Source organism: Schistocerca cancellata, chromosome 12 (assembly GCF_023864275.1).
Source record: "Schistocerca cancellata isolate TAMUIC-IGC-003103 chromosome 12, iqSchCanc2.1, whole genome shotgun sequence".
NCBI lineage: Eukaryota > Metazoa > Arthropoda > Insecta > Orthoptera > Acrididae > Schistocerca > Schistocerca cancellata.
This window is the reverse complement of record NC_064637.1, coordinates 121,841,578-121,868,443: the sequence shown is the minus strand read 5'-3', so window position 1 is coordinate 121,868,443 and position 26,866 is coordinate 121,841,578. Positions and strand designations below refer to the sequence as shown.

At 38.1% G+C, this 26,866-nt stretch overlaps 1 protein-coding gene across 1 annotated transcript in view; it reads left to right on the top strand.

Annotated features, from left to right (window-relative positions):
* Nucleotides 1-17,107, top strand: part of LOC126109506 (serine-rich adhesin for platelets-like) — a 161,722-nt gene extending 144,615 nt beyond the window's left edge. The window contains exon 7 of the mRNA XM_049914528.1: nt 16,988-17,107. Coding sequence (XP_049770485.1) covers nt 16,988-17,107 — 120 coding nt within the window. The remainder of the gene's footprint in view (nt 1-16,987) is intronic.
* The last annotated feature ends 9,759 nt before the right edge of the window (nt 17,108-26,866 follow it).

Below are 26,866 nucleotides of genomic sequence, written 5' to 3'. Positions count from 1 at the left end.
ACCGTTCAATCTTCCCACCATCTGGAGCTGTAGAGAAGAGGCTATGCAACAAGCCAGTACCTGCCACATACCAATGCTGCCAACTGTTGAAGAGTTACGAAGGCCGAGGCATTACTTTTCAGTCAACCCTCGTATGATTAGGTCAGGATTTGTTGTGAGGTTGTATGTGGCTATCCTTTCTTCTACTGAAAGGTTGATATTCTGAGGAGAGGACATGGAGAAGGATGGTGAGGTCAAGTTGGAGGTATGGAATTCCCAGAAAGTCTCCAGGGGGTGGGTAGGTTGGAGACAGAGGGGGGGATCACGGTTGGATGGCAGTGTGAACTGAAGAAGTCAGGGTTCAATGTTATGATTAGGTTGAATTTGGTTGCAGGGATTGGTGGCAAAGAACTGTTTCCATTACAGTGATTGCAAGAAGAAGTGTAGGTCTTTGACAAGGACCTTTTGGTGGGAGTAGAACTTTTGTGGGGCTAAGGATTTTGGTGGAATTATCTTTGCGTTAACCTAAGTTAACTTACTATCCCCAAACCCTCCACCCAACGGTTTCCACCTGCTCTTGTCTAATCACCTCCTCCCTATTCTCATGTCCCACCCTTTTTGTGCACCTTCCCATCCCACCTCCCTGCCCTACAGCCTCCCAATGCAACGCCTGTTGGCAGTCTAGTAACTGCAGGCTCTGCCAGACAATGCTCTTCTCTTTCCCCACCATATCTTCCTGTCCCTTCCATTTTCTGCCCCCCCCCCCCTCCCCACCCCAAGGTAGTTGTTCCATTCTACGTGACAGTTGTATTACAGTCCGAGCTGCTGGTGATGGTGGTCATGGGTGTATGAGGTGTGCTTGCTTGTGTGGATGTGTGTGTGTGTGTGTGTGTGTGTGTGTGTGTGTGTGTGTGTGTGTGTTTCCTTTTCTGATGAAGGCAGTGGCCAGAAGCTAATGAGTAAGTGTCTTTTCGTTGTGCCTGTCTGAAACTCAACATCTCATCTTTACTGTGAGTAGCAATCTGTCTTTTCCTTATATTGAAGAACAAACAAAAAATGCACCAAAGAGAATCAGCGCATGTTCAAGAAAAATGAGATGGAGATTTAGCTTTCCATTGTTTCCTGAAATCATTAGACAAATGATCTTCGTGTTGATGCAACATTAAACATCAAATATTTGCATTTCCTCTTTTTCTTCTTGTTTTTTTTTTTTTTACTGAGTCATGATGTACAGAAGATGTGACAACAGGACTCTGAACTCTCTCTCTCTCTCTCTCTCTCTCTCTCTCTCACACACACACACACACACACACACACACACAACTCTGAACATAAATGCACAGAGTTTGTAGAAAGGCTTGTACTATCATCCCAGAGACATGTTATAATTTGACGTTCATTAAGTACTGTGTGTTGTTGTTGTTGTTGTCTTCAGTCGGAAGACTGGTGTGATGCAGCTCTTCATCCTAACCGACCTGTGCAGGCTACTTCATCTCTGAGTAACTGCTACAACTTACATCCTTCTAAATCTGCTTACTGTATTCGTCTCTGGATCTCCCTCTATGATTTTTATCCCCTACACTTCCCTCCAATAATAAATTGGTTATTCCTTGAGGACTCAGAATGTGTCCTATCAAACAATCCCTTCTTCTAGTCACATTGTGCTAAAAAAAATTTTTCTCACCAATTCTCTTCACTACCTCCTCGTTAGTGACTCGATCTACCCATCTGATTTCCAGCATTCTTTTGTAGCACCACATTTCAAAAGCTTCTATTCTCTTTTATCTAAACTGTTTATCGTCCATCTTTCACTTCCACATGTTGCTAAATTCCATACAAATATTTCCAGAAAAGTCTTTCCAACACTTAAATCTATATTTAATGTTAACAAATTCCTCTTCTTCAGAAATGCTTTCTTTGTCATTGCCGGTGTGCATTTTATATCCTCTCTACATCGACCATCGTCATTTATTTTGCTGCCCAAATAGCAAACTTATATACTACTTTTAGTGCCTCATTTCTTGATCTCATTCCGTCAGCATTGCCTGGTTTAATTGGATTACATTTCATTATCCTCGTTTTGCATTTGTTAATGCTCATCTTATATCCTCCTTTCAAGACACTGTCCATTCCATTGAGCTGCTCTTCCAAGTCCTTTGCTGTCTCTTGACGGATTTACAATGCCTTTGGCAAAGCTAAAAATTTTTATTTCGTTCTCCTGAACTTTAATTCCTACTCCAAATTTTTCCTTGGTTTCCTTTACTACTTGCTGAATGTACAGATTGAGTAACATTGACAATATGCTACAATCCTGTCTTACTCCCTTCTCAACCCTTCTTGCCCTTTCACACGCCTGGCCTCTTATAACTGCCATCAGTAAAAGTATTTAAAATAGCCTTTTGCTTCCTGTATTTTATCCTTGCTACCTTAAGAATTTCAAAGAGAGTATTCCAGTCAATATTGTCAGAAGATTTCCCTAAGTCTACAAATGCTATGAATGTGGGTTTGCCTTTCTTCCTGTTGAAAGAACTGCCTGTTTCCCTCTGCACTCTACTTGGGTCCCCACCTAACCCCTTCGCACCTCCATCAGATCAGGGAACTGATTTCAATAATCGACTATCAGTAATTAGTTTTGCTGTGGCCTCAGGAGTGTGTGTGTGTGTGTGTGTGTGTGTGTGTGTGTGTGCGCTAGAAGAAGCTATTGCTAGAAGAAGAGCTAGTCCTCGAAAGCTAGTGTGAATGCTGTTTACTGTTATGTTTTACTGTGCTCTGTGCATCGGATGGCTACAGGTAGATTGTATTAGTTAAAAATTTCTACTGTCCACATAGGGTTAACACGTTTAGATATTATCCATCTTTAAATGATCGCAGGCTGCAAACAATGCTTTAGAACTGGTCAAATGAGTGAAAGTGCACAATGTTAAGTAGTGGTTATATTACTTATTCTGCATGCACACCTGAAAATTCTTTCAATTGCTTCCTTTGTCTGCACGAAGTTTTTGAGTTGGTCTTTTAATTACACAGTTTTTCAACCAAGTATAAGCATTCAGTACTGTCCCACAATGTATGTTGTTGACAGAGGTCCAAACATAATGAATAATTTCTCAAATATGTGACTGACTCAAAGGACTTTTTGAGTGATAGAACCCAGTACTTTGGCTGTACAGTGAGTGTTCATCAGAGACAAGAGTAGCATGAGGGTTGCCCCGTGTGAGCGTGATAGGATCACTCTTGTACACGTAAAGCATCTGTCATAGGGTAGACAGAGATCTGTGACTGTATGTTGATGATGCTGTAGTGTACAAAAAGTGTCTTCGTTGAGTGACTAAGAGGTTACAGGTTTACTTGGACAGAATTTTTATTTGGTCTGATGAATGACAGCTTGCTCTAAATGTGGGAAGCATGTAAGTTAATGCAGGTGATTAGGAAAACAATCCTGTAATATTTGAACACATATTAAAATGGTATGCTTCTTGATCTAGTCATATCAATTAAATATCTAGGTTTAACATTGTGAAATGACATGAAATGAAATGAGAAAGAAAGGCCAGTTGCAGGGAAGATGAACGGTTTACCTCTAGTTATTGAGAGAATTTTAAGAAAGTGTAAGTCATCTATAAAGAAGACTGTGTATAGAACACAAGTGCAATGCATTCTCAATTGCAATGCATTGGGATTCCCTCCCGGTTAGATTAAAGGAAAACATTGATGCAGTTCAGAGGCATGCCGCTAGACTTGTAGCCATTCAATTTGATTGACCCAGAAGCCTTATGGATATGCTCTGTGAACTTATATGAGTAGCCTTGTGAGGAAGAAAATGATCTTTGCACGAAACACTATTGAAGAAGTCTGCAGAATGATTTACCACCTCCAAAGCTCATTTCACATAAGGATTCTGAGGACAAAATAGGTGTCATTTGGGGTCATACAGAGATATAGAGGCATATAATTTCCCGTCTCTGCTTTTATGAGTGGAACAAGATAAGGAATGACTAGTAATAATACCAAGACCTCTCTCCCATGCATGTACGTTTTCCTGAGGAGTATGTACGTAGCTGTATAAGTACGAGAGTGTCTGAGGAGTACCAGAAATGCCTTACAACTTACAACTTTGAGATAGTAATAACACACCATTAGTTCATTGCCTTCTTGAGACACATATGTATAAAACAGTTTCTGATAAACATCTTATTGCAGCTAGGGCTGTCTGCTTCCAGGAACGCACTACAGAAGGAACATGCAGCTCATTTTTACTGCCCTTTTCTGTGATGTATACATGTTTCAGCCTTTATCGCTATAACGCCTGCATCAGTTGCAAAACCCTTACCAGAATTCCTCATTGAAGTTCTGAAACCTGTATGCACAAAAATTTTTCTCAATATTGGGTCGGTAGTTGTGTTAATTATCTTATGAATGGCAACTTCTCCAAATAGGGATTGTATTGCTCTAGCCTCGTATGATAAACTTCCTCTACTTACTTTGTCATCTGACTTTATTGCATTAGTAGTAGCACAATGTACCCTCAGTGAGTGACATGCTACTATTTAGTGTGAAGATTCCTCACTTCTCAAATATCAGTGATGCAATGTCTCCTCACATCATTGCAAGGCACACTGTGATATGACTGCAGGTAGCCCAATTCAAACTGTGCAATCTTTTCAGTGCTCATGTGCCGTGTTTACACTTCATCTCTTGGGCACTGTACATCTGCATCAAGTACTGGGTTACCCCAGTAATAGCCAGTCAACGTCAAACAACAGACGCGACACTGCTGAACACGTCGTGCCGGAGAGGTTGGGCAGATACGGGTCCTAGTAGCCACCTAGCAGAAAAGCAGTCACAATCTCTTTGATCTCTTTGAAGTGATTGCAGTTGAACAGATTTTGTTACAATAAATCTGATGGCCCCAACACAAATTACAACACTGATAATCTCCAAAAATAGCTGTTACCCCGAAGTAAAATTTCCCTTCAAGTTTAACAAATGACAGTTCATTCTATGAAATTGGACTGAGGAATTTAATAGAGCATTTGTAGTTTCACTGTGCAGCTTAATTCGATCAATAATTAATTAAATCCATGTTTAGCTTTTTTATAGAAAAAGATTATAGTTTTAAAATGAACACAGTAGAAAATACTAGTTCTACACATGTATTTCAGGTTAAGAAGGTTGGAGCTGTTGGATCCATTCCTATATCACTCTCACTCCCAACCTTTTGCCACACAGACCTTATCCCTGTGGTAGATCCATGTCTGAGACCTGCTCAATTCACACCTGGCACATCCTACTCCAGTCCCATCACCAATTTAACCTATCCCACCAGAGGCAGGCCCATGAAGGCAGCTGTGTCATACACCAGCTCTGCTGCATGACATTTTATGTGTGAACAACCACTAATCGCCTGTCCACCAGATTGAATGGCCATCCCCAAATTGTGGGCGAGAGCAGAGTTGACCACATAGTGACAGAACAAACTGCCAAATGCAGTGTGTTTGATTTCAGTGGCTACTTCACAACCTGTGCCATCTGGATCTTTCCCGTCAGCATCATCTTTCATAAATTGTGTAAATGGGAGCTGTTCTAACAACTTATCCTTTGTTCCCATAATCCTTTGACCTGTGTCAGGTAGATCCTGCACTACACCCATCACCATCTCTTCCCCCGGACCGTAATTTCACTCATCCTGCACCCACATCCTCTCCCCAACAATCTCCCGATCCTCTATTCTATCCTCTCTCCTTCTCCCCACCTCCATCGCCTAATCCAGTCCTCCAACTTGTCGTCATTGTGTACTGCACTAACTCACCAGTACTGGTACCTGTGTGTCACATTCCTATCCTGTACTCCTGTAAGCTCTTCTCATGCATTCGTATCTTGTACACCTTCTGCCTTCTCTGAGTCATCAGCTACCCTTCCCAACCCTCCCTCCTGCTCCACTTGTCTTTTCTCCTCTCACCCACCACATCCGACACAATCCCTCACCACAGTAAACCTGCAGAACTCTACAAAAATCAACAAGGATGCCAAAAACAGAGATCTTGCCAAACTCTGCCACACACCGTTGGAGTATAAATGTAGATGTAGATGTAGATCCACAGTGCTGTAGACATTGGTGCTCAGATTGCTGCCATGTTTCTCGACTTCAGGAAGGCATTTGAAACTGTCCCACCCTGCTTTTAGCTGAAAAAAAAGTATGAACTATTGCACCAGATTTGCAACTGAATCTGAGACTTCCTTGCAGGTAGAACTCAACATGTCACTCTTAACTGAACAAAATTCACAGATGTAAAGGATCTGTTTGTGTATATAAATGACCTAGTAGAATGGTCAGAAGCTCTTTAATGCTGCTCAAAGATGATACGGTCATCTGTAAGACATCAAAAGACAGTAACGATTTGCAGATGAATCTACAGAGGATTGATGAGGGTGCAGGAGCTGGCACGTACATTGAAAAAGAAATCCAGTACTGTGCAACTACACTGTTGATGACAAATTGCTGAAAACAATGACTATTGTAAAATATGTAGGAGTATCTATCTGGAGTGATCTGAAGTGGAATGATCACATAAAATAAATAGTAGGAAAATACTGTGATTCATAGGAAGAATTTTAAGAAAATACGACTTATCTATAAAAGAAATGGCATACAAGGTAGTTGTTCTAATGATTCTTGAATATCATTCATCACTGTGGGACCCTTACCAAGTAGAACTGATAACAGTGATAGAGAAGATCCAACGAAGAGTGGCACATTTTGTCACAGGATTGTTCAATCAGTGTGAGAGTATAACAGAGATGCTCAGCAAACTCCAGTGGCTGATGCTACAAGAGAGGCATTTTGCATCGCAGAAAGATTTACTATTTCCTCCCACATATGTCTCGTGAAATGACCACAATGAGAAGATTCAAGAAATTAGACTTAAGGCAGAGACCTATTGCATGCCATTCTTGAGTGGAACATGGAAGAGGGGGGAGGGGTGGGGGGAAGTCAGTTAGTGGTACCAAAAATACTCTCTGCCACATGCTGTCAGGTGGCTTGAGGAGTATTGATGTAGACATAAAACTGCAGTACCTCAGTACCTGCATTGTGTATACAGCTGGCACAATGTAGCTGTACAGAGTGAGTGAGTGAGTGAGTGAGTGTGTGTGTGTGTGTGTGTGTGTGTGTGTGTGTGTGTGTAGAGGTGTGTTATAGCTTGAAAAAGGATTCTTCTAAAAGCAATCAAGTCTTCAGCTTTATTTATGTTCCTGTTGATAACTCAAAGCATCTACTATTCATTACGTTGTCCTACATTATTAACCTCTGCTGTTTTGTGTTAATATCGACCACCATCAAATAATAAGTCCGTGAATTTCTGCATTTCATGCACCATTCATGTAGTAGTATTGTTCCTCAGTACATACAAATGGGTTTTATACAATGAAGTTCCTATTTTCTTGAACTGTTTCCAGTTTGGAATCTACCGACATATCTCCAAGTGCAGAAATGGTAATAAAACTGACAGAAACAAAGAGCAGCCATTTACAGATGCAGATGCATCTGGAGATGTGTAGAATCATCTCATTTTTGTAGTATTTGTAGTGGTTCTATTCACAAATATGTAATGTGCAATTTACTATGCGTACTTTGTGAACACTGCAATTTTTGTACCACACAAACTGTGAAGGGCACTACGTGTAGGTTACTGAGAGTAAAACACTGCGGGTGTACTGGCTCGGCAATGTTGAGATAACGTGTAGCCCATAAGTGTGCCTCCATAGTGGAGGGGTCAGTTACTGTCACGTGGAGGACACAGGTTGAGGTCCCCATACTCCCGTGTGATGCCAATTGGTGAGCCACTCGAGTGAAGTAGCAGCTCCAAGTTTTAGAAGCTGAGAGTAGAAGGAAAGTGCTGCGCTGACTTGGTTTTCCCGAAGATTGCATCCAAATGATGACTCACAGCAGCAGATGACACAGTAGCCAGTTGGCACTGAACAGTTTGCCAGAGCTGCATCACAGAGTTCTTCAGTGTGTTATACCTGTATGGTGTGTAAACTCTATAAGACTTAACAGTCCCCAACAAATAACAGTAAAATAATTGTTTATTTGCATTTGATAAATATCCAGATGTTGCTCAGTTTGGCTTGAATACTCAAGTAGAAATTTTCCGACTATATAACCAAGTCTGTGAGAGGTGTCACTGAACAGATGGTTAACAGAGCAAGATAAACACTAAAAATAACATACTGAAATACAGCACCAGTTTGCTGTACATTTACAGTTCACTATGGCACTGATACATGTGACTTGGGGACTTTCTTGGGATATTTTTGCAAAAGAGCATTGTAGTTTAGTATCTAGTCAACACTAAAAATAATAAAAGTACAGAATGTACAGTGTGAAATCAGCAAAGCACAGTACACTAGAATAACAAAAGGAGTTGCAGCACACGATTGATAAGTATTTGCGTGCCGTGCAGCCCTATGTCTACCTCATTACTCTGCAGTTCACACAGATGTGTTCATAGAACCACTTTCAGACTATTTTTCTAAGTTCCACTCTCAAATAGTACGTGGGAAAAATGAATACCTAAATTTTTCCATACAAGTTGGGATCTCTCTCATTTTATCTCACAGTTCTCATTTCTGCCTTTGTAGAAAGTCAACAAAATGTTTTGGCATTCGGAGGAGAAAGTTGGTGACTGCAGTTTTGTGAAAAGTTCTAGCAATGTTTAAAAAGTCTTTACTCTAATGATCACCGTACCAGCTCCGTTATTGTATCCACAACCATCTCCCCCCTATTTTGTGATAATACGAAACAAGCCAGCCTTCTTTGAACTTTTTCAATGCCATCCATCAAGCCTATCTAGTGAGGATCTCCTACTGTGCAGGAATACTTGAGAAGAGGATGGACAAATGTAGTACAGTCACACTCTTTTAGTATATTTGTCATACCTTCTAACCTTCTAAGTGTTCCGCCATAAAAAGCAGTCTTTGGTTTGTCTTCATCTTAACATTTTCTGCCTGATAGCTATAACTGAAGTTGATCTTATTTGTAATCCCTGGGTGTTTAGTTGAATCGACAGCCTTTAAGTTTGGTTGATTTATGATGCAGTATTATGGAACATATCGTCTCCATTATTTTGAAGGAAGGAAGGAAGATAAAAGGTTTAACAGCACATTGATGATGAGGGAATTAGAGACAAAGCACAATGTTGATGTGGGGAAGACAACTGAATTTGTCTTTTTTGAAGGAACCATCCCAGCCTTTTCCATAAGGAAACTGCAGAAAACTTAAGTCTAGATGGCCAGACTGATGTTTGAACCATTGTCCTCGTGAATGATTGTTGATCCTCCTCACAACTGAGTCAGCTTGCTCACTTCTATTATTTTGGTAACCATCTGTAGGCCTGTGTATTTCCTTTGATGGTGGAAAAAAGTGACAAGCGCTGAAACCCCACCTGGCACACCACTGTGACGACGGCGAGTAAGTGTATCATCCAACTGCAGTCATGGTCGAGAAAGACGAAGTTCGTTGGATATTAGAAGCAGTGTTCTTTAAAGTAGCAGTAGTAGCAGCAGCTAGGTTATAATTTCACGCTCAACACAAAATTGAGGCAAGAAATTAATGCATTTAACTTTAACTTCTTCAACAACTGCAAAAACCAAGCTGTAATAGCATAGACCCCCAAAACTCAAGGTACCCTTCATAACAAAGTTATTGACTTTCTGAAGTTTGTCAGATTCTCTACTCAAGGATACAGATCAGCCCATTTCTCACAAGAGATCCTGCAAACCAAGGATGAAGGGCAACAGGGGGATTCTGTATTTGTAGATCTCCATAAAGCATTTGACACAATACTACACTGCTGACTGTAAACAAAGTTCCAAGTGTGTGGAATAGGATCTGAGGTATGTAAGTGGCCTGAAGACTTCTTAAGTAGCAGAACCCAGTTGTCTTCAACAGCAGGTGTTCATCAGAGACAAGGGTATTGTCACGAGTGCCCCAGAGAAACGTGATAGGACCACTGTTATTTTCTATATACATAAATGATCTGGCAGACAGGTCGGGCAGCAATATGCGGCTGTTTGCTGGTGATGCTGTGGTGTATGGGAAGGTGTCAAAGTTGAGTGACTGTAGCAGTATACAAAATGACGTAGACAGAATTTCCAGTCAGAATGATGATTGGCAGCTAGCTGTAAATGTAAAAAAATTTAAGTTAATGCAGATGAGTAGAAAAAACAAACCCATAATCTTGAGTACACAATTAGTATTGTGTTGCTTGATACAGTCACGTCAGTTAAATATCTAAATGTTTTGTTGCTAAGCAGTGTGAAATGGAATAAGAATGTAAGGATTGTAGTAGGGAAGCCAAATGGTTGACTTAGGTTTATTGGGAGAATTTAAGGGAAGAGTGGCTCATCTGTAAAAGAGACCACATATAGGACACTAGTGCAACCCATTGTTGAGTACTGTTTGAGTATTTGGGTTCTGCACCAGACTGGATTAAAGGAAGTCATTGGAGCAATTCAGAGGTGGCCTTGTAAATTTGTTACTGGTAGGTTTGAACAACATGCAAGTATTACAGAGATACATCGGGACTCAAATGGAATTACTGGAGGGCACATGACATTCTATATGAGGAACATTATTGAGAAAATTTAGAGATCCAGCATTGGATGCTGACTGCAGAGATATTTTACTGCCACTGACATATATTTCACGTAAGGCACATGAATATAAGAATAGAGAGATTAGGACTTTCATGGATCTTTATAGAAAGTTGTGTCCCCTCACTCTGTTTGTAAGTGGAACAGGAAAGGAAATGACTAGTGGTACAGGGTACACTCCGCTACACACCATATGATTGCTTGCATAGTATGTACGTAGATGTTGTTGTGCAGTATAGTATAACACAAACCTTAGTCACTGTGCAAGGTGGCACTGTGTTTAGCTCATTGGACTCCCATTAGGGAGGATGATTATTCACATCTTCATCCGACCCCCTTGGATTTTCAGTGCTTTCCCTAAAAAAACTCCAGGCAAATGCCGAAATGATCCTTTTAGAACACATACAATCTCATAGCCCATCTCGAACACACTACAAGCTCGTGTTCCATGTCAAAAGACTTCATTGTCAATAGGACTTTAAACCCTAATATTCCATCCTTAATTCTTCATGTGTTAATCACAAAATAAATAGTCATTGTATTGATGTTGGAAGCTACTGCTAATATTTTTTTAAGTTGGCAAATTAAATTTTGGTTTTTTGAAGTACATCTACTACACAAAGTGATGTGTTTATTTTTTCTGAACAAAGCAAAGAAATACATTATGTTTTGCAGAATGTGGAGGAGGGCAAATAGTAACACACTGTTCTGCATAGGCCAGAACTGCTGATCTAACTATCATACGGTGTTTTGTCATGCTTATTACCTTATCATCGACCTCTAAGCTCTTAGGTTTTCCGATCTCATTCAGTGCAGCCCCCAACAATCAGTTTTCCCTTCTCATCCCATCCAGTAAGTCTCCCACGACCCATGGTTCTGGGTGACTTTCCCAAACGCTCACCATTTCCTAAACCTCACTGGACCTTTCTCTCTCTCTCTCTCTCTCTCTCTCTCTCTCTCTCTCTCTCCCTCTCTCTCTCTCTCTCTCTCTCTCTCTCTCTCTCTCTCTCTCTCTTTCTTTCTTCCCCCCCACCCCTTTTTCTTCCTTCCCCTGCAATCCTCCTGCCAGAAGAAGGTCCCACTGGCCCCAAGAGCTTGCAAATTCCCTTAAACTTCATATGTGTGTGTTCTGCTGCCACCGCTTGGTGAGTATATATTGTATCTATCTATCTATTATTATGTTTTCAAAAATTTATTATTTTCATTGGAATACAACATAAGATATTTCTCCTACTTCATGATCACTCACTACCTGTTTACAACTTGAATGAATGTCATTTTCCCATCTTATACTTTTTCCTCTCAGCTTTTTGCAGCTGTATGTTGAAGCATCTAAGTGTTGTTCAGCAGTAAATTTGGGAGCTGTTGCACCTTCTCCCTTTCCCTTTGCCCTTTCAGAAATTTCACTTTTGAATGGAATGAAATTTTCTAGGTTTTTAAAATTTTTTACAGCTTTCTTTTGCTGTCAAATATATTGATTACGATACAAAGGCGTGGTGTTATTTTAACGTGGCATAAAAATGAATACTTTCCTTTTAATTTCATATTTATGATGAGTCCATTTTTTAAATCAGAAACCAGTATTTTGATTTTTATATACTTAGTTTGCTTTGTGGTCAGTATGTTTCCTCATTTTTTTTAGAAGCCTTTTATTATATATTTGTCTCCAGTCATACAGGTGTTATCAGCATATCTTTCAAGATACTATCAAGTCATCATCATATGATGATGTTTAAAAAGAACTAAAAAACACGTGGATGGTAAAATAATGTAAAACTGAACTACAAATCAAGGTAATTTCTGTCCACAGCTATATTTGCTTGAATACATTCTGTAGTAACTCATCAACTAGTAATTTACAGGAGTTAGTCTGATTTGTACTTTAGTTTCCTAGTATTTTACTATCCCCCCCCCCCATCCCCTCTGTTTTTCCTTCTTTTTAAACAGATTGTCTGATGAATACTTGGTAATAACTGAAAGGTATAACGAAAACATCTATATGGCCTGTGACTGAAATACAAAATTATAATAAATAAAATACAAGACTGTCACTATTTCTACCTAAAACGATAAGCATAGTCTGTGCGTGTTTTTAAAGTAACTTACATTATCAAGCACTTTTTTCTTATGGCATGTGTCAGATGCTGCATCATGCATAACTTGACTGAGAGTACACATTTCTGTGCTGTTGTGACATTTCTTCTTCTTAATGTACTGTGAAATGTACAAGCACATTTTATGTAAGGATTTTTCAGGCCCCTGTCACATATTGTAATAAATTTATACAGGGTGAGTCACTAATTGTTTCCACCAAGAGTAACTCGAAAAGTATGATAGAAGCTGAAACGTTTGTGGGACAAAAGTTGCATGGGACAACAGGGGCCATGATATGACGTTGGTTTTTTGTTCATAGGTGGGGTCGCTTCAGAGATACGAAGCTCAACTTTGTTCCTTTAAGTGGAATGTTATAGTTTGGTACTCATTTTCTGATAGCGGGTATCGAGACGAATCCAATGATGTGTAACAGTATGGTCTTTGAAGGTCAGCGAAAGACACAAAGGCAGCATGAACGTCCATTTGCAGAAGGTGTTCCAAGTGATGACCATTGGCATCAATGCAGTGCTCCAATCTTCTTATCATGGATTGAGTGATATTGCTTATCACATCAGCACTTATTGATGCACATGCTCTGACAATTATCTATTGTGTATCTTCAGGTGTAGTTGGAAAGTCTTAATAAATAATGTCTTTTATGAATCCCCACAAGAAAAAACCCAGAGGTATTTCTTCCATTAACAGACCTAATGTTTCTTGGAAGAATGTGGTGTACTTCCTACCATTAAGATTTCCTTCGATGAACTAGAGGCCTATAATTCTGTCCTCGAGAATCCCACACCATACATTCAATGATTACAGTTTTTGGTGTGCTACTTGCCACAGCCAACATGGATTTTCAGTTGCCCAATTATGCATGTTATGCAAATTAACATTTCTATGGTTCATGAATGTAGCCTCATCAGTAAATAAAATCAAATTAATAAATGTGTCATCCCTCAGAATCTGAAGTTGAGCCCATCGGCAGAATTCAGTGTGATGCATACAATCCGTACCAGTTAATTCTTGGTGGAGACTGATATGGTAAGGATGATATTTGTGGCAATGCAGAACACAAACAACACTACTCCGGCCCATGCCAGATTCTCTTCCAATTTGATGTGAACTAACACTAGGATCTCAAACCACAGTGCCAAGAGTACGAATTTCTGTTTCCTCATTAGTAACTTTCCTTCACTGGATATGTTTCCGATGCATTAAAGATCTAGTTGTTCTCAATTTACCATACACATATTTAAATATACGACATGTAAGGGGGGGATAATTTGAGGATATCTTTCAGCATATAAGGCTCTAACTCTCATTGAATTTTGTTGGCATTCTCCATAAATGAAAAGCATATCGACTTGTGTTTCGAGAGAATACATCATTCACATTCGTTTGATTTGACAGTACTAGTCTTACCATTCCTATTATTGTTCTATTGCGAAACCGTCGAATGGCACGTTAGATGGATGCACTGTATTCAGCAAATATTTACTATTTGCACAATACATGAGAGAGAATTGTCAGAGCATTTGCTTCGATAAATGCTGCAGTGATAAGGAATACCACTCAGTCCATGATAAGAAGATTGCAGCACTGCATTGATACCAATGGTCATCAATTCGAACACCCTCTGTAAATGGACGTTCAAGCCACCTTTGTGACCTTTGTTGACCTTCAAAGACCTTACTGTTACACATCATTGGATTCGTTCCGATAGCTGCTATCAGAAAATAAGTACCAAACTATAACATCCCATTAAAAAAAAAAAAAAAAAAAAAAAAAAAAAAAAAAAAAAAAAAAAAAATTAGACCTACATACCTCTGATGTGATCCCACCTAGCAACAAAAAACCAACGTCATATTATGGCCCCAATTGTGCCATGCAATGTTTGTCCCACAAACTTTTCAGCTGCTATCATGCTTTCGGAGTTACTCTAGGAGGCAATAGTTAGTGACCTCACCCTGTATACTTGAGAAGGAGAATTATTTCCTGAAATGCATGATGTCCTACATTAATTACATAAATTTTAATATTTTTATATTGGAACCAGTGAACAGTATTCTCCTCCTCTCTCTCTCTCTCTCTCTCTCTCTCTCTCTCTCTCTCTAAATATATATATATATAAAAACAAAGACGATGTGACTTACCAAATGAAAGTGCTGGCAGGTCGACAGACACACAAACGAACACAAACATACACACAAAATTCAAGCTTTCGCAACAAACTGTTGCCTCATCAGGTAAGAGGGAAGGAGAGGGAAAGAAAGCTTGAATTTTGTGTGTATGTTTGTGTTCGTTTGTGTGTCTGTCGACCTGCCAGCACTTTCATTTGGTAAGTCACATCGTCTTTGTTTTTAGGTATATTTTTCCTTCGTGGAATGTTTCCTTCTATTATAACCATATATATATATATATATATATATATATATATATATATAAAAAGAAAGATGATGAGACTTACCAAACAAAAGCGCTGGCAGGTCGATAGACACACAAACATACACACAAAAATCTAGCTTTCGCAACCAACGGTTGCCTCGTCAGGAAAGAGGGAAGGAGAAGGAAAGACAAAAGGATATGGGTTTTAAGGGAGAGGGTAAGGAGTCATTCCAATCCCGGGAGCGGAAAGACTTACCTTAGGGGGAAAAAAGGACAGGTATACACTTGCACACACACACATATCCATCCGCATATACACAGACACAAGCAGACATTTGTAAAGGCAAAGAGTTTGGGCAGAGATGTCAGTCGGGACGGAAGTACAGAGGCAAAGATGATGTTGAAAGACAGGTGAGGTATGAGCGGCGGCAGATTGAAATTAGAAATTAGAAATTAGCGGAGATTGAGGCCTGGCGGATAGCGAGAAGAGAGGATATGCTGAAGGGCAAGTTCCCATCTCCGGAGTTCAGACAGGTTGGTGTTAGTGGGAAGTATCCAGATAACCCGGACGGTGTAACACTGTGCCAAGATGTGCTGGCCGTGCACCAAGGCATGTTTAGCCACAGGGTGATCCTCATTACCAACAAACACTGTCTGCCTGTGTCCATTCATGCGAATGGACAGTTTGTTGCTGGTCATTCCCACATAGAACGCTTCACAGTGTAGGCAGGTCAGTTGGTAAATCACGTGGGTGCTTTCACACGTGGCTCTGCCTTTGATCGTGTACACCTTGGTGGAGTGGGGAGGATTTCTTTGCCTTTACAAATGTCTGCTTGTGTCTGTGTATATGCGGATGGATATGTGTGTGTGTGCGAGTGTATACCTGTCCTTTTTTCCCCCTAAGGTAAGTCTTTCCGCTCCCGGGATTGGAATGACTCCTTACCCTCTCCCTTAAAACCCACATCCTTTCGTCTTTCCCTCTCCTTCCCTCTTTCCTGATGAGGCAACAGTTTGTTGCGAAAGCTTGAATTTTGTGTGTATGTTTGTGTTCGTTTGTGTGTCTGTCGACCTGCCAGCACTTTCATTTGGTAAGTCACATCATCTTTGTTTTTAGGTGTATATATATATATATATATATATATATATATATATATATATATATATCCAAAAACAAAGATGATGTGACTTACCAAATGAAAGTGCTGGCAGGTCGACAGACACACAAACGAACACAAACATACACACAAAATTCAAGCTTTCGCAACAAACTGTTGCCTCATCAGGAAAGAGGGAAGGAGAGGGAAAGACGAAAGGATGTGGGTTTTAAGGGAGAGGGTAAGGAGTCATTCCAGTCCCGGGAGCGGAAAGACTTACCTTAGGGGGAAAAAAGGACGGGTATATACTTGCACACACACACATATCCATCCACACATAAACTCTTTGTCTTTAAATATGTCTGCTTGTGTCTGTATATGTGTGGATGGATATGTGTGTGTGTGCAAGTATATACCCGTCCTTTTTTCCCCCTAAGGTAAGTCTTTCCGCTCCCGAGACTGGAATGACTCCTTACCCTCTCCCTTAAAACCCACATCCTTTCGTCTTTCCCTCTCCTTCCCTCTTTCCTGATGAGGCAACAGTTTGTTGCGAAAGCTTGAATTTTGTGTGTATGTTTGTGTTCGTTTGTGTGTCTGTCGACCTGCCAGCACTTTCATTTGGTAAGTCACATCATCTTTGTTTTTAGGTATATTTTTCCTTCGTGGAATGTTTCCTTCTATTATATATATATATATCTTAATACATTTTGAGGCCTTCCACAGCAATTTGGTAATGGGATTGTAGTTGTAGGTGTCACAAAAATGTTTTTTTTTTTTTTCAGGTTGGCAATGTGTTACAAGTAGTACCAGCAGAACTGCCTCCCCCTCCACCTCCACCACCACCTCAGGAGCCACCACCATCTACGATGACGGTACAGTCAGAGAAAACATTGCATGTTTGAATATTGCACACTTCCTTTCACCAGTGTTCCTAAATTCAGTTCCCATCAGCCATCTGTCATACTTTGAGACAGCAGAACTGTATGAGGCAAATACAACCCTGCAATACAAAAATCTAATGTGGCAACCGAAGGTGATGCACAAGGTGATTGAATCGACACTGACAGAAAAACGAGAGGAAAAAATTAGTTTCCAACTTTGGGAGGCCCTGGGCTATTTCTCCCGAGCATGGCTCAGCAACATATCCATACCAGCTGTCTACATTCTTGCAGCTTTAGTAGTTCGCAGGCTGCATGGATTCTGAATTCTGCAAACAAAAATTAAATGCACCTAATCATTAACAATGTTAGATGTACTGTTCAAATTATTCATTTAGTTTGTTCAGATGCATTAGAATTGAGTATAACAATAGGTTAAGTCTTTTCAAAACACAATGTTGTTATTTAAAAAGAATAACATGATGACTAAGATCAGAACTATTCATAGCTAATAACAAAAAGTAATTTAAACATCACGCATTTGTGTATCTAAATTAACATTAATCATCAGTGGAACATTAAACACTTTGCAAATGAGAATGGATTTCTACTCACGAAGCAGAAGAGGCAGTGAGCAGCAGACAAGAATTCATAAAAGCATAAAAAATTGTGTGTCTTTCATGTACACAGTGATTCTTCAGATTTCCCCCCCCCCCCCCCCCCTCCTTTTACACACACACACACACACACACACACTCACTCAGAGGTAGCCTTAAGAGAAAAGAGGCACCACCATATACAGAAATATGCCTAAAATCAATATCCTCTTGTTAAGTTGAAAGTATGGAAAAAGCAGGCCAGCAAATGCGTTAAAACCACAGTTTAAGGGATCCTTTATGTACTTGACAGTGTAGTCATTTGCAAGGGAATCAAATTCAGTTGTAATCTAATATATTGCATCCCATTGTCTGCTTCTGTGTGACACTGTGTATCACTCTCCATGTGAAGATCCTTTTTAATTTGTTTAACCTCTTGTATTTATTTAGTATTATATGCCAGATAATTGCCTATGCTTTCATTATATTAATTATTTTTGTAATAATTATTGGAAGAATAGCAATCATTGTCTGATAAAGTTGCATTCGCATTCAAATTTATTGTTGACTATATGAGGATAAAATGGTCATTTTCAGATATTACCTGAGACTTAATTGTGTGATCATAGTAACTGAATAGAAGAGTTATGAACTGTTCACATTTGTAAGTTTCATGTATGTAGCATTATGAGCTTTTCTGCAGCTGGCCACCTGACAAGAGAGACAGAGCTCACAAAAGTGAACTGTTAATAACTTTTGTTGCATTACTTCAAGATGACCCTCATTATCAAAGTACAGGTAATGGTTTGCACACGAACACTGTATTCTAAACTAGTCACCAATAGCTGTGAAGGTAGACTTTCCTAGTGTATACTGTCGAGGAAAAGCTATCCGCTTTCCAGCTGGCTGACAGTGTTAAAGTACTACGACACGTTGAAAAATGTCTGGTTAAGATGGTACGTAGGACACTCTTCAAAATGTCACGGTACTTTAATACTGTCACTGGGCTGGAAACCCGAGAGCTCTTCCTCAACAGTCACCAATAAGTCTGTTTGTTAAGACATTCAACAGAATAGAAAATGATGGTATGAAGTGGAATAGATGTCTACAGAGGAGGCATGGGAGTGAGGAGGGGGAGGGATGTAGTAGGGCAGGAGTGGGGAACATGCTAGTGCTATAGCCCACATAGGATATGGTGGCTGATAAGCAGTGACCAGTTCTCATCCAAAGCACTGGATGAGTTCACCTGTATGTTCAGAAGGGGAGGCAAACATTGTTTGCCTGCTTTCAGCCAGTGAGTGACACGATGGTTATAACAGAATAGAAGCACGTGCCATGCAGTCTTTCTCAATTGATTTTACTGAAACAATTTGGTAAACAATTTCATTGTGGAGCTACTTGTGCCTTTACATGTCAGCTTCATCATTCCATTAACGGTCACAGTTATTGCGATATTTGCATTTAAGCAAGACACTGTGCAATGTTCAAAAGAGTTTGCAATGAAAAATAGGGGTGGCTATGATTTTGAGTTTGGTGCATATTACATAATATCTTACTGCATAAGGAATTTAGCTAACACTTTCAGGTTTTCTATAGACACGGGTGGAGGTCTCCACGTGTCACCAATCAAAAATGTTTGAGAATGACCAAGTCGGAACAATGTTTGGCCCATTTTAGGAGAAATGAGTAATATTTTTTGTGCCAGTTTGTGACTACAGATGGAACTTGGTTGCACTACTGTACTCCAGAGACAAAACAACAATCAAAGCAGTGGGGTCAATCCATACTTAGTAGTCCAAGAAAAAAATAATTGGTTGCTTGACTGTCTCAGAAAAAATTTATATTTGCTGGGTGAATTCCCCAATGTTTAGTAGTCACAAAAATATTTAAAAAAAAAATTGTTTATTATTTTGATATGGTGGCCATATTTGTTCCAAGCCGCATGCATTTTTTGATATTTGCAAGCATCTACATTTTTTTTTTACAATTATTCACTAGTGGCTTGTCCCAAAGTCTTCCAGATAAAATGCATTTAGTTCATCACACTCTGGGCTACAAATTAACATCATTATCACTTAGCTGAATGTATTCTTTAATATATTTTTAATAGTTCAAAGTTATCAGCCACAAATTAAAGAAACTCAATTTTTGAACAGTAGTTTTCCAAAGAAAGTTTAATTTCTCAGCTTTAATATTTTTTCTGGTATTACATTGTATTGCATAGTTATTTTTTTTTTTTATAGAGTATCAATGGTGAGCAGGTTACACTTAAAAAAATACACTATTTTTAAAAATTGCTTTTTTTTATTTTTCCATTTTGTGGCCTGCAATATCTTTTTTGTGGCCCAAATAAAAATCTAAAATTTCACAGTTAATAGACCTTTATGATATCAAACTTCATTATAAATTTCAACTTTGAGATTCAATTGGAAGTTATGAAAAAAAATTATGAACACGATTCAAAAATATGTTTTTTAACATCTGCGGTATCTAGGCTTATGGGATAAAATATATCAGTTACAGTATATAATTTAATCATATCTGTGATTACTTACTGTTTTTATTGAAAATAAGCCTACTAATTACATTATATTGTTCTCTTGTTATTTGTTTTTAGTACATCGCTCATTGAACATTTGAGAAATTTGTTCACTGAGTTTGGGTGTTAGATTATAAGTTCGCCCAGTCACAGTTGTAAATTCCATGGGAGACAGCTTCCTTAGTACATTTTTAAGTGGCATCCAAACTTGATCCTTCTCAGTTTTTTTTAAATATGTCCTTGGTCCTGGTTGGTGATAAAATACAACATGTACATCTTGGTTTTGATAGTCAAAATTATCAACTTTGCTAATTCACCACTGTTCACCGTAAAAATGAGCCACTCTGTCTTTATTTTGAAGAACCAGTTGCACAAGTTTTCCACGCTGATGAAGTTCACTATCAGGCGAAGTTGATGTGATTTTACACTTCAGGAAGTTGTGTGAATGGGGTACAAAACAATGAAAAGATCGAGTGCCTTAAATCTTCTGACAAGTGTTGTACCTTTCCTTCAAGACACTGTCATAGACTTCTTGTATTTCCTCACATTGTACAAAAACATAGATAATTCCTTTGATATGTCTTTTAGAGAATTCAAACATTTCTTGAGGTGTTATTATATGTTGTCATCGGTTCACTGCAGACTTGTTTTTGTGACAGCTTGCTTTGTTGTACCCCCAACACCATCACAAGCATTCTTCCCATGGCATGAAGCAAAAGAGTGCCATTCTACATCAGACTCAAAATCTTCTTCATGAAAGGAGATGTTAATAAAATCTTTTTTTTTTGTTTTTATATTGACTTGCTGCCACCATCTGAAAAGTAAATCAGTTTTCTTATTGAAGGGTGGTGCTGTTAAATGTATTTTGTTAATTTTAGTTGAAAAATGTGCACTGCTGTAGTGTTGTGTTCAAGGTAGTCACTTATGACACAAAAGCTGAGGCTCATCAGTTTATCTTCATCTTTATAATAGAATGCAAATGGATGAACTGTGGCCTGTTTGTTTACCTGCTGGTGTCCTTGTACTTCATCTTGAACAACAATTTTGCAAAAAGTCGGAAAGAACTAAGCATTCATCAGCTGCCAAGGTTTGCTTTTTGTCTTTCAAAAATTTACTTTGAACTTTTGCAATAAAATGATGCATTTTCAGATTTTCAAGGTTAGCCACTAACACTTCAAAAAACTCTTCTCTGTCACCATTTCAGTTCTGTCCTGTGTCACCCATTGTTTGTATTTTATATTGTCAGGTATCAAATTGTCTTCTTCGGATTCTGTACACATGTCAAGTAGGGGTTGTTTGCCTAGACAATCTTCACATTTTCCGTTGATCATACAATTGTAACTCTCAATATTATATACCATAACTACCAAAAGATCTTTATAGTCAACTCTAAGATTGGCCCCATCTATCATCAACTTTATGTTCTGATGAAACAAACAAACACAAACATTACGGGTGCCAGATGCCCCTGCAACAATACACCATCTTGGTCTCAACTCGCAAAACTTTTATCTTCCAATTTTAGTGTCAAGATTTTCTTTTTTAAATTCAGTGAATAGTTTATTTAAATAACACAATATTAACCTGTTATTGTCATCATCATAATATGTAATAACTTTATTGGTTGTGTTTTCATCTATCAAATTAGATGCACTTTTCTTTTGTAATGCTGATAAAATTCCCTGCTCTTTTACTAATTGCCTTTTTAATCTAACAAGACATTCTGACACATTAAATTCATCACTAACTTTTGCTTGACTCCAAGAAATTCCGCAGTAAACTGATAATCTTAATTTTATCCTCTATGTCGGAAGTACTGCATTTAGTTTTTAGTTTTTGTATCAAATCATCATATTCGGTTGGTGAAGTTTTAGAACTTCCATCTGTTTTAGTACAAATTGTATTTTGAGATGAAACTTCCAAATTTTTTTTGACTATACCTGCCACTTTCTCAATTTTTGTATTCAAGGCACTTGGTCTTTTATCTTCACTTAGTTTTCTAATTTTACTAGCTAGCGATGTACCCAGGATTTCACAAGCTGTGTCTACTTTTTTAATGGTTGCTGATAAGTCACAAAATTCTGTATCTGAGGTTTCACTATCCTTTCTCTTGTGAATTACAATTATCTTAGAATAACATGTTGGACAAAATGATTTTCCTGGTATGCTTTTATGACATGCTTCATTAATAATAACATCAACAGAACACTGAGACACCATTTTTCAACTGCACACTTCAAGAACTTCTAGCTAAATAAGTGTGAGTAGACAACTGGTGGTTTAAGGGGTAAGACAACAATCAGACTTGTATAGACTTGCAGATGCATTTGTTAGCCTGCTGAAACAGTTACCACAACGTTGTTTCGACAAATAATCATTAGCTAGTGTAATGTGGTGTGTTACATTATGCAATTGGTATACTTTATTTGATTAGCATACCAGATATCGCAGATGTTTACTTTATTTGATTAGCGTACCAGATATTGCAGATGTTAAAAAACATATCTTTGACTCGTGTTTGTAATCTTTTTTCCATAACTTCCAATTGAATCTCAAAGTCGAAATTTATACTGAAGTTTGATATCATAAAGGTCTATTAACTGTGAAATTTTCAGATTTTTATTTGGTCCCCCAACAAACCTATTGCAGGCCATAAAATGGAAAAATTAAGAAAAAAAGCAATTTTTAAAAATAGTGTATTTTTTGAAGTGCAAGCTGCTCACCATTGATAATCTAGAAAAAGTAACTATACTATATAGTGAAATAGCAGAAAAAATTTTAAAGTTGAGAAATTAATCTTTTTTGGAATACTACTGTTCAAAAATTGAGTTGTGTTTTTTTAATTTGTGGCTGATAATTTTGAGCTATTAAATATATATTAAAGAATTCGGCTAAGTGATAATGATGTTAATTTGTTGCCCAGAGTGTGTTGAACTAAATGCATTTTATCTGGAAGGCTTAGGACAATCCACTACTGAATAATTGTAAAAAATGTAGATGCTTGCAAATACAAAAAAAACACATGTGGCCTGGAACAAATATGGCCACCATTTCAAAATAATAAACAATAAATTTTAAAAAAAATTATTTTTGTGACTACCAAACATTGGGGAATTCACCCAGAAAATATAATATTTTTCTGAGATGGTGAAGCAACCAGTGCTGGACCACTTGGTATGGAATTGACCCAGGACTAACAGGGGATATTGAATGTATACAAATATGGACAAGAATGGTCACAAGTTTGTTTGATCTGTGGGAGAGTGTCACAGAGATACTGAAGAAACTGAACTGGCAGACTCTTGAAGATAGATGTAAACTATCCAGAGAAAGACTACTAAAAAAGTTTCAAGAACTGACTTTAAAAGATGACTAGGAATATACTGCTGATGACTAGGACTACACTGCTTACCCATACATATCGCTCACATGGGGATCATGAGGACAAGATGGGAATAATTACTGCATGCACAGAGGCATTCAAACAAACATTCTTTCTGTGCTCCATACATGAATGGAACAAAAAGAAACCCTAATGAATGGTACAATGGGACATACACTGTGTCATATACTTCAGAGTGGTTTGAGGAGTGTTGATGTAGATGTAGTAGGTTAGAAACAGTCTGAAAAGCTGGTAAGGGTGTTGCAGATTAGGTTGTGCTGAGAATTAATTGTTAAGAAAAAATTCCATGTGTTGAACCATTTCCAAGTTAATTAGCATCGAAGTTAGCCAATCAGGCAATTGCGTGCAAATTCAAGTTGTCTGCCAGAGACGGTGTCACCAAACGTTTTCTTCATGTGGTTTCCTAAAACCGAACAAGAGAGTAATATAAAAATTGGACACAGGATGGTAGTGAGGTTTGAACCTGAGCCAAAGGCTGATCAGCCTCGTGTGCTGTCATCTACATTACGAGAACAGCTGTCACTAATTGTATCTGGCAGGCTGCTCGAATTTGCTCGCACATTGGCCCGACTGATTACCTTGGAAACAACAAGATGTATCAAATTTATTCATAACAATTATTTCTCAGCACAACCAACTTTCCAAGCTTTTCAGACAGTTTCTGACCTCCCAGTGTAGCTTTTTGGCAATAACACATTTTCAATTTTGTTGTAATTATAATTTTTTGTGATTTAGAATGGAGAGGAATTTGTTCAAATTGATGTACATGTGACAGCATACATAGCAGGAAGTAATGACACATTTTAAGTAAATTATATTGTAAAATGCAAAGCTTTCCCATACCAATTTCACAAAATGAATAATTTTCACAATTAATGTTGAGATACGCAAGTTTCATAAAAGAACACAAGTATTTTACTTCCCTACAATAGTAGTGACTCTACTGTTAAAGTTTTATGATTTTATTCAAGAAACAGCATTCCACATTATACTAGGAATATGGTAACTGTTTGCATTTTGAGCACTTGATTACATCATTTTATGACTTATTTATAAATTATGTTGAAGGTATTTTCAAATAGAGATTTTATATAGCTTCAAATGTTGTTAAACAATAATTAGTATAAGTTGAAAACTAGGAAACGAAACTTCACAGGAGGTAAACCAGCGTGCTGGACTGTGACTCAAGCCTGCGACCTTCGCTTTTTGTGGGCAGGTGCTCTACCATTTGAGCTATCTGTGCATGACTCACGAACCACCCTCAAAGCTTTACTTCCGCCACTGCCTCGCCTCCTCCCTCCCACAGTTGTCTGCAAAAGGCAAAGGTGCCAAATTCGAGTCCCAGTCTGGCACACAGTTTTTGTTTGGCAGGAAGTTTCAAATCAGTTCACACTCTGCTGAAAAGTGAAAATTCATTCTGCAACCAAGGTACTATCACAAACATACAACTACGCATCAACATCATGGAGTATTGATTTGTTTAACAAACAGGCTTATCGTATATCCATCTGTTACATTACAGCATACTTACATTCCAGCATTCCTTGCATAAAGATCAAGTTACATCTACATCTGTATTGTGCATATACTACAGAATTCAGGATTTTCAGTCGTCATCTCTCAAAGACAACAATATATTGCCACTGTCTGGTGAGCTAATGGTGTGTCTCATAGAGGGTACACAGGCATCACACACACACACACACACACACACACACACACATATATATATATATATATATATATATCACTCGAGTGGCGTATATTCATCTGCTAGTGTGTACAGCAGTACATGCATCAGCGTGGCCTGCAGGTATGTAAGGGGAGCAGGACGACTACGTCCTCAGTCTTATGACTCACTACAAAAGTGGCTGGAAGTTTCACAGCTGAAATATTGAGAGAAGAATAATTTGTTATGGCATCTAATGTAAGCCATTTCTATTAGTACATACAATTTAACTTTCAGGTTATTTTTCTCAGAAATATAATCTGAATATGTCATTACGTGACATTACTGAAGTGAATACTGTTAGAACAAAAATTAAATATTTCATACTTTGGTTCTGGACGTACTAAACGTAGATACGTCTAATTTTTTCAGTATCATCACACATGCATTTTCATAACTTTGTTATCTATTTTTCCCAGTGGTAAAACATTACTGAAATCTTCTCCGTTAGTTTTTCCCTTTGTTACATCAACTTGCATGAAAGACAGTGCCATATTTTTTGCACATTGATGTGCTCAACCTATCAAATATGGTACTGCCTAACAACTGTACATCCAATACTGACTAACAGTCACCAGTGCGCATGCTGTTTATAAAATTTTTACTAATACAAATGTATAATTGATTGTTATTAAAGTTAGTCACAATTAAAGCTGTTTATTTACAAAGAATTTTCAGCACCTGTTGGTATGTGTCTTTGCTCACATTTTAACCTTAATGTTTGAAAATACAAGTCTTTAAGAATTATTAAAAATAACTAAAGAAATACATTATCATAGATAATTTACAGTGTCGCCATTTAAATTGGTAATTTTATGCCATTCTCTGCTATTCTGCGTAAATAATTCTTCAAATAATGTTTTTATTATTCCCAGACATTTTTACAAAATCTGTTGAGATAAGAATTTCTTACTTACAAACAGCTGATAACAAAACTTAAAATGTTATAACTGATAATAGCACAAAATAAATATAAATCATAAAGAATTCAATCAATTATAGTTCACCATGGCAAAATGAAGTATCTTTCATTTATAGATTAACATACGTATTGTGAAATACATATGATATCGTGTAATTTACTAGATGGGAATCGTATCCTGTGCTACTACCCAGTATTGACAGATGCATTACAGGCTGAATTCCCAGAATGGCACCATTCAAAGGAACATTCAGTTACAAATATGCTACAGCTGTCTTTAACTGTTCTCTGATTATGAACTGTTTATTGCTACTTACCAGTATGGTCTTTTACTGGTAAGAACAGACTTTACCTTTTTGGCAAATAAAACTCATTCTTACATTGCGATGTCAAGAGTTTTTCACGTCACCATTATACAACCTTCCTCTTGCTAAAGAAATTGTATACGATTATTTGCTTCCGGCATGTACAATATACTACTCCCTTTACCAGTCATTGTGTGCAGTTGGTGGGAGGCTACAGGCCAGTCCCCAGCAATGGCCATGTTCTACAGGTCCACAGTGTGCTACAGGTGATTTCTTCGGTGCAGGGAGA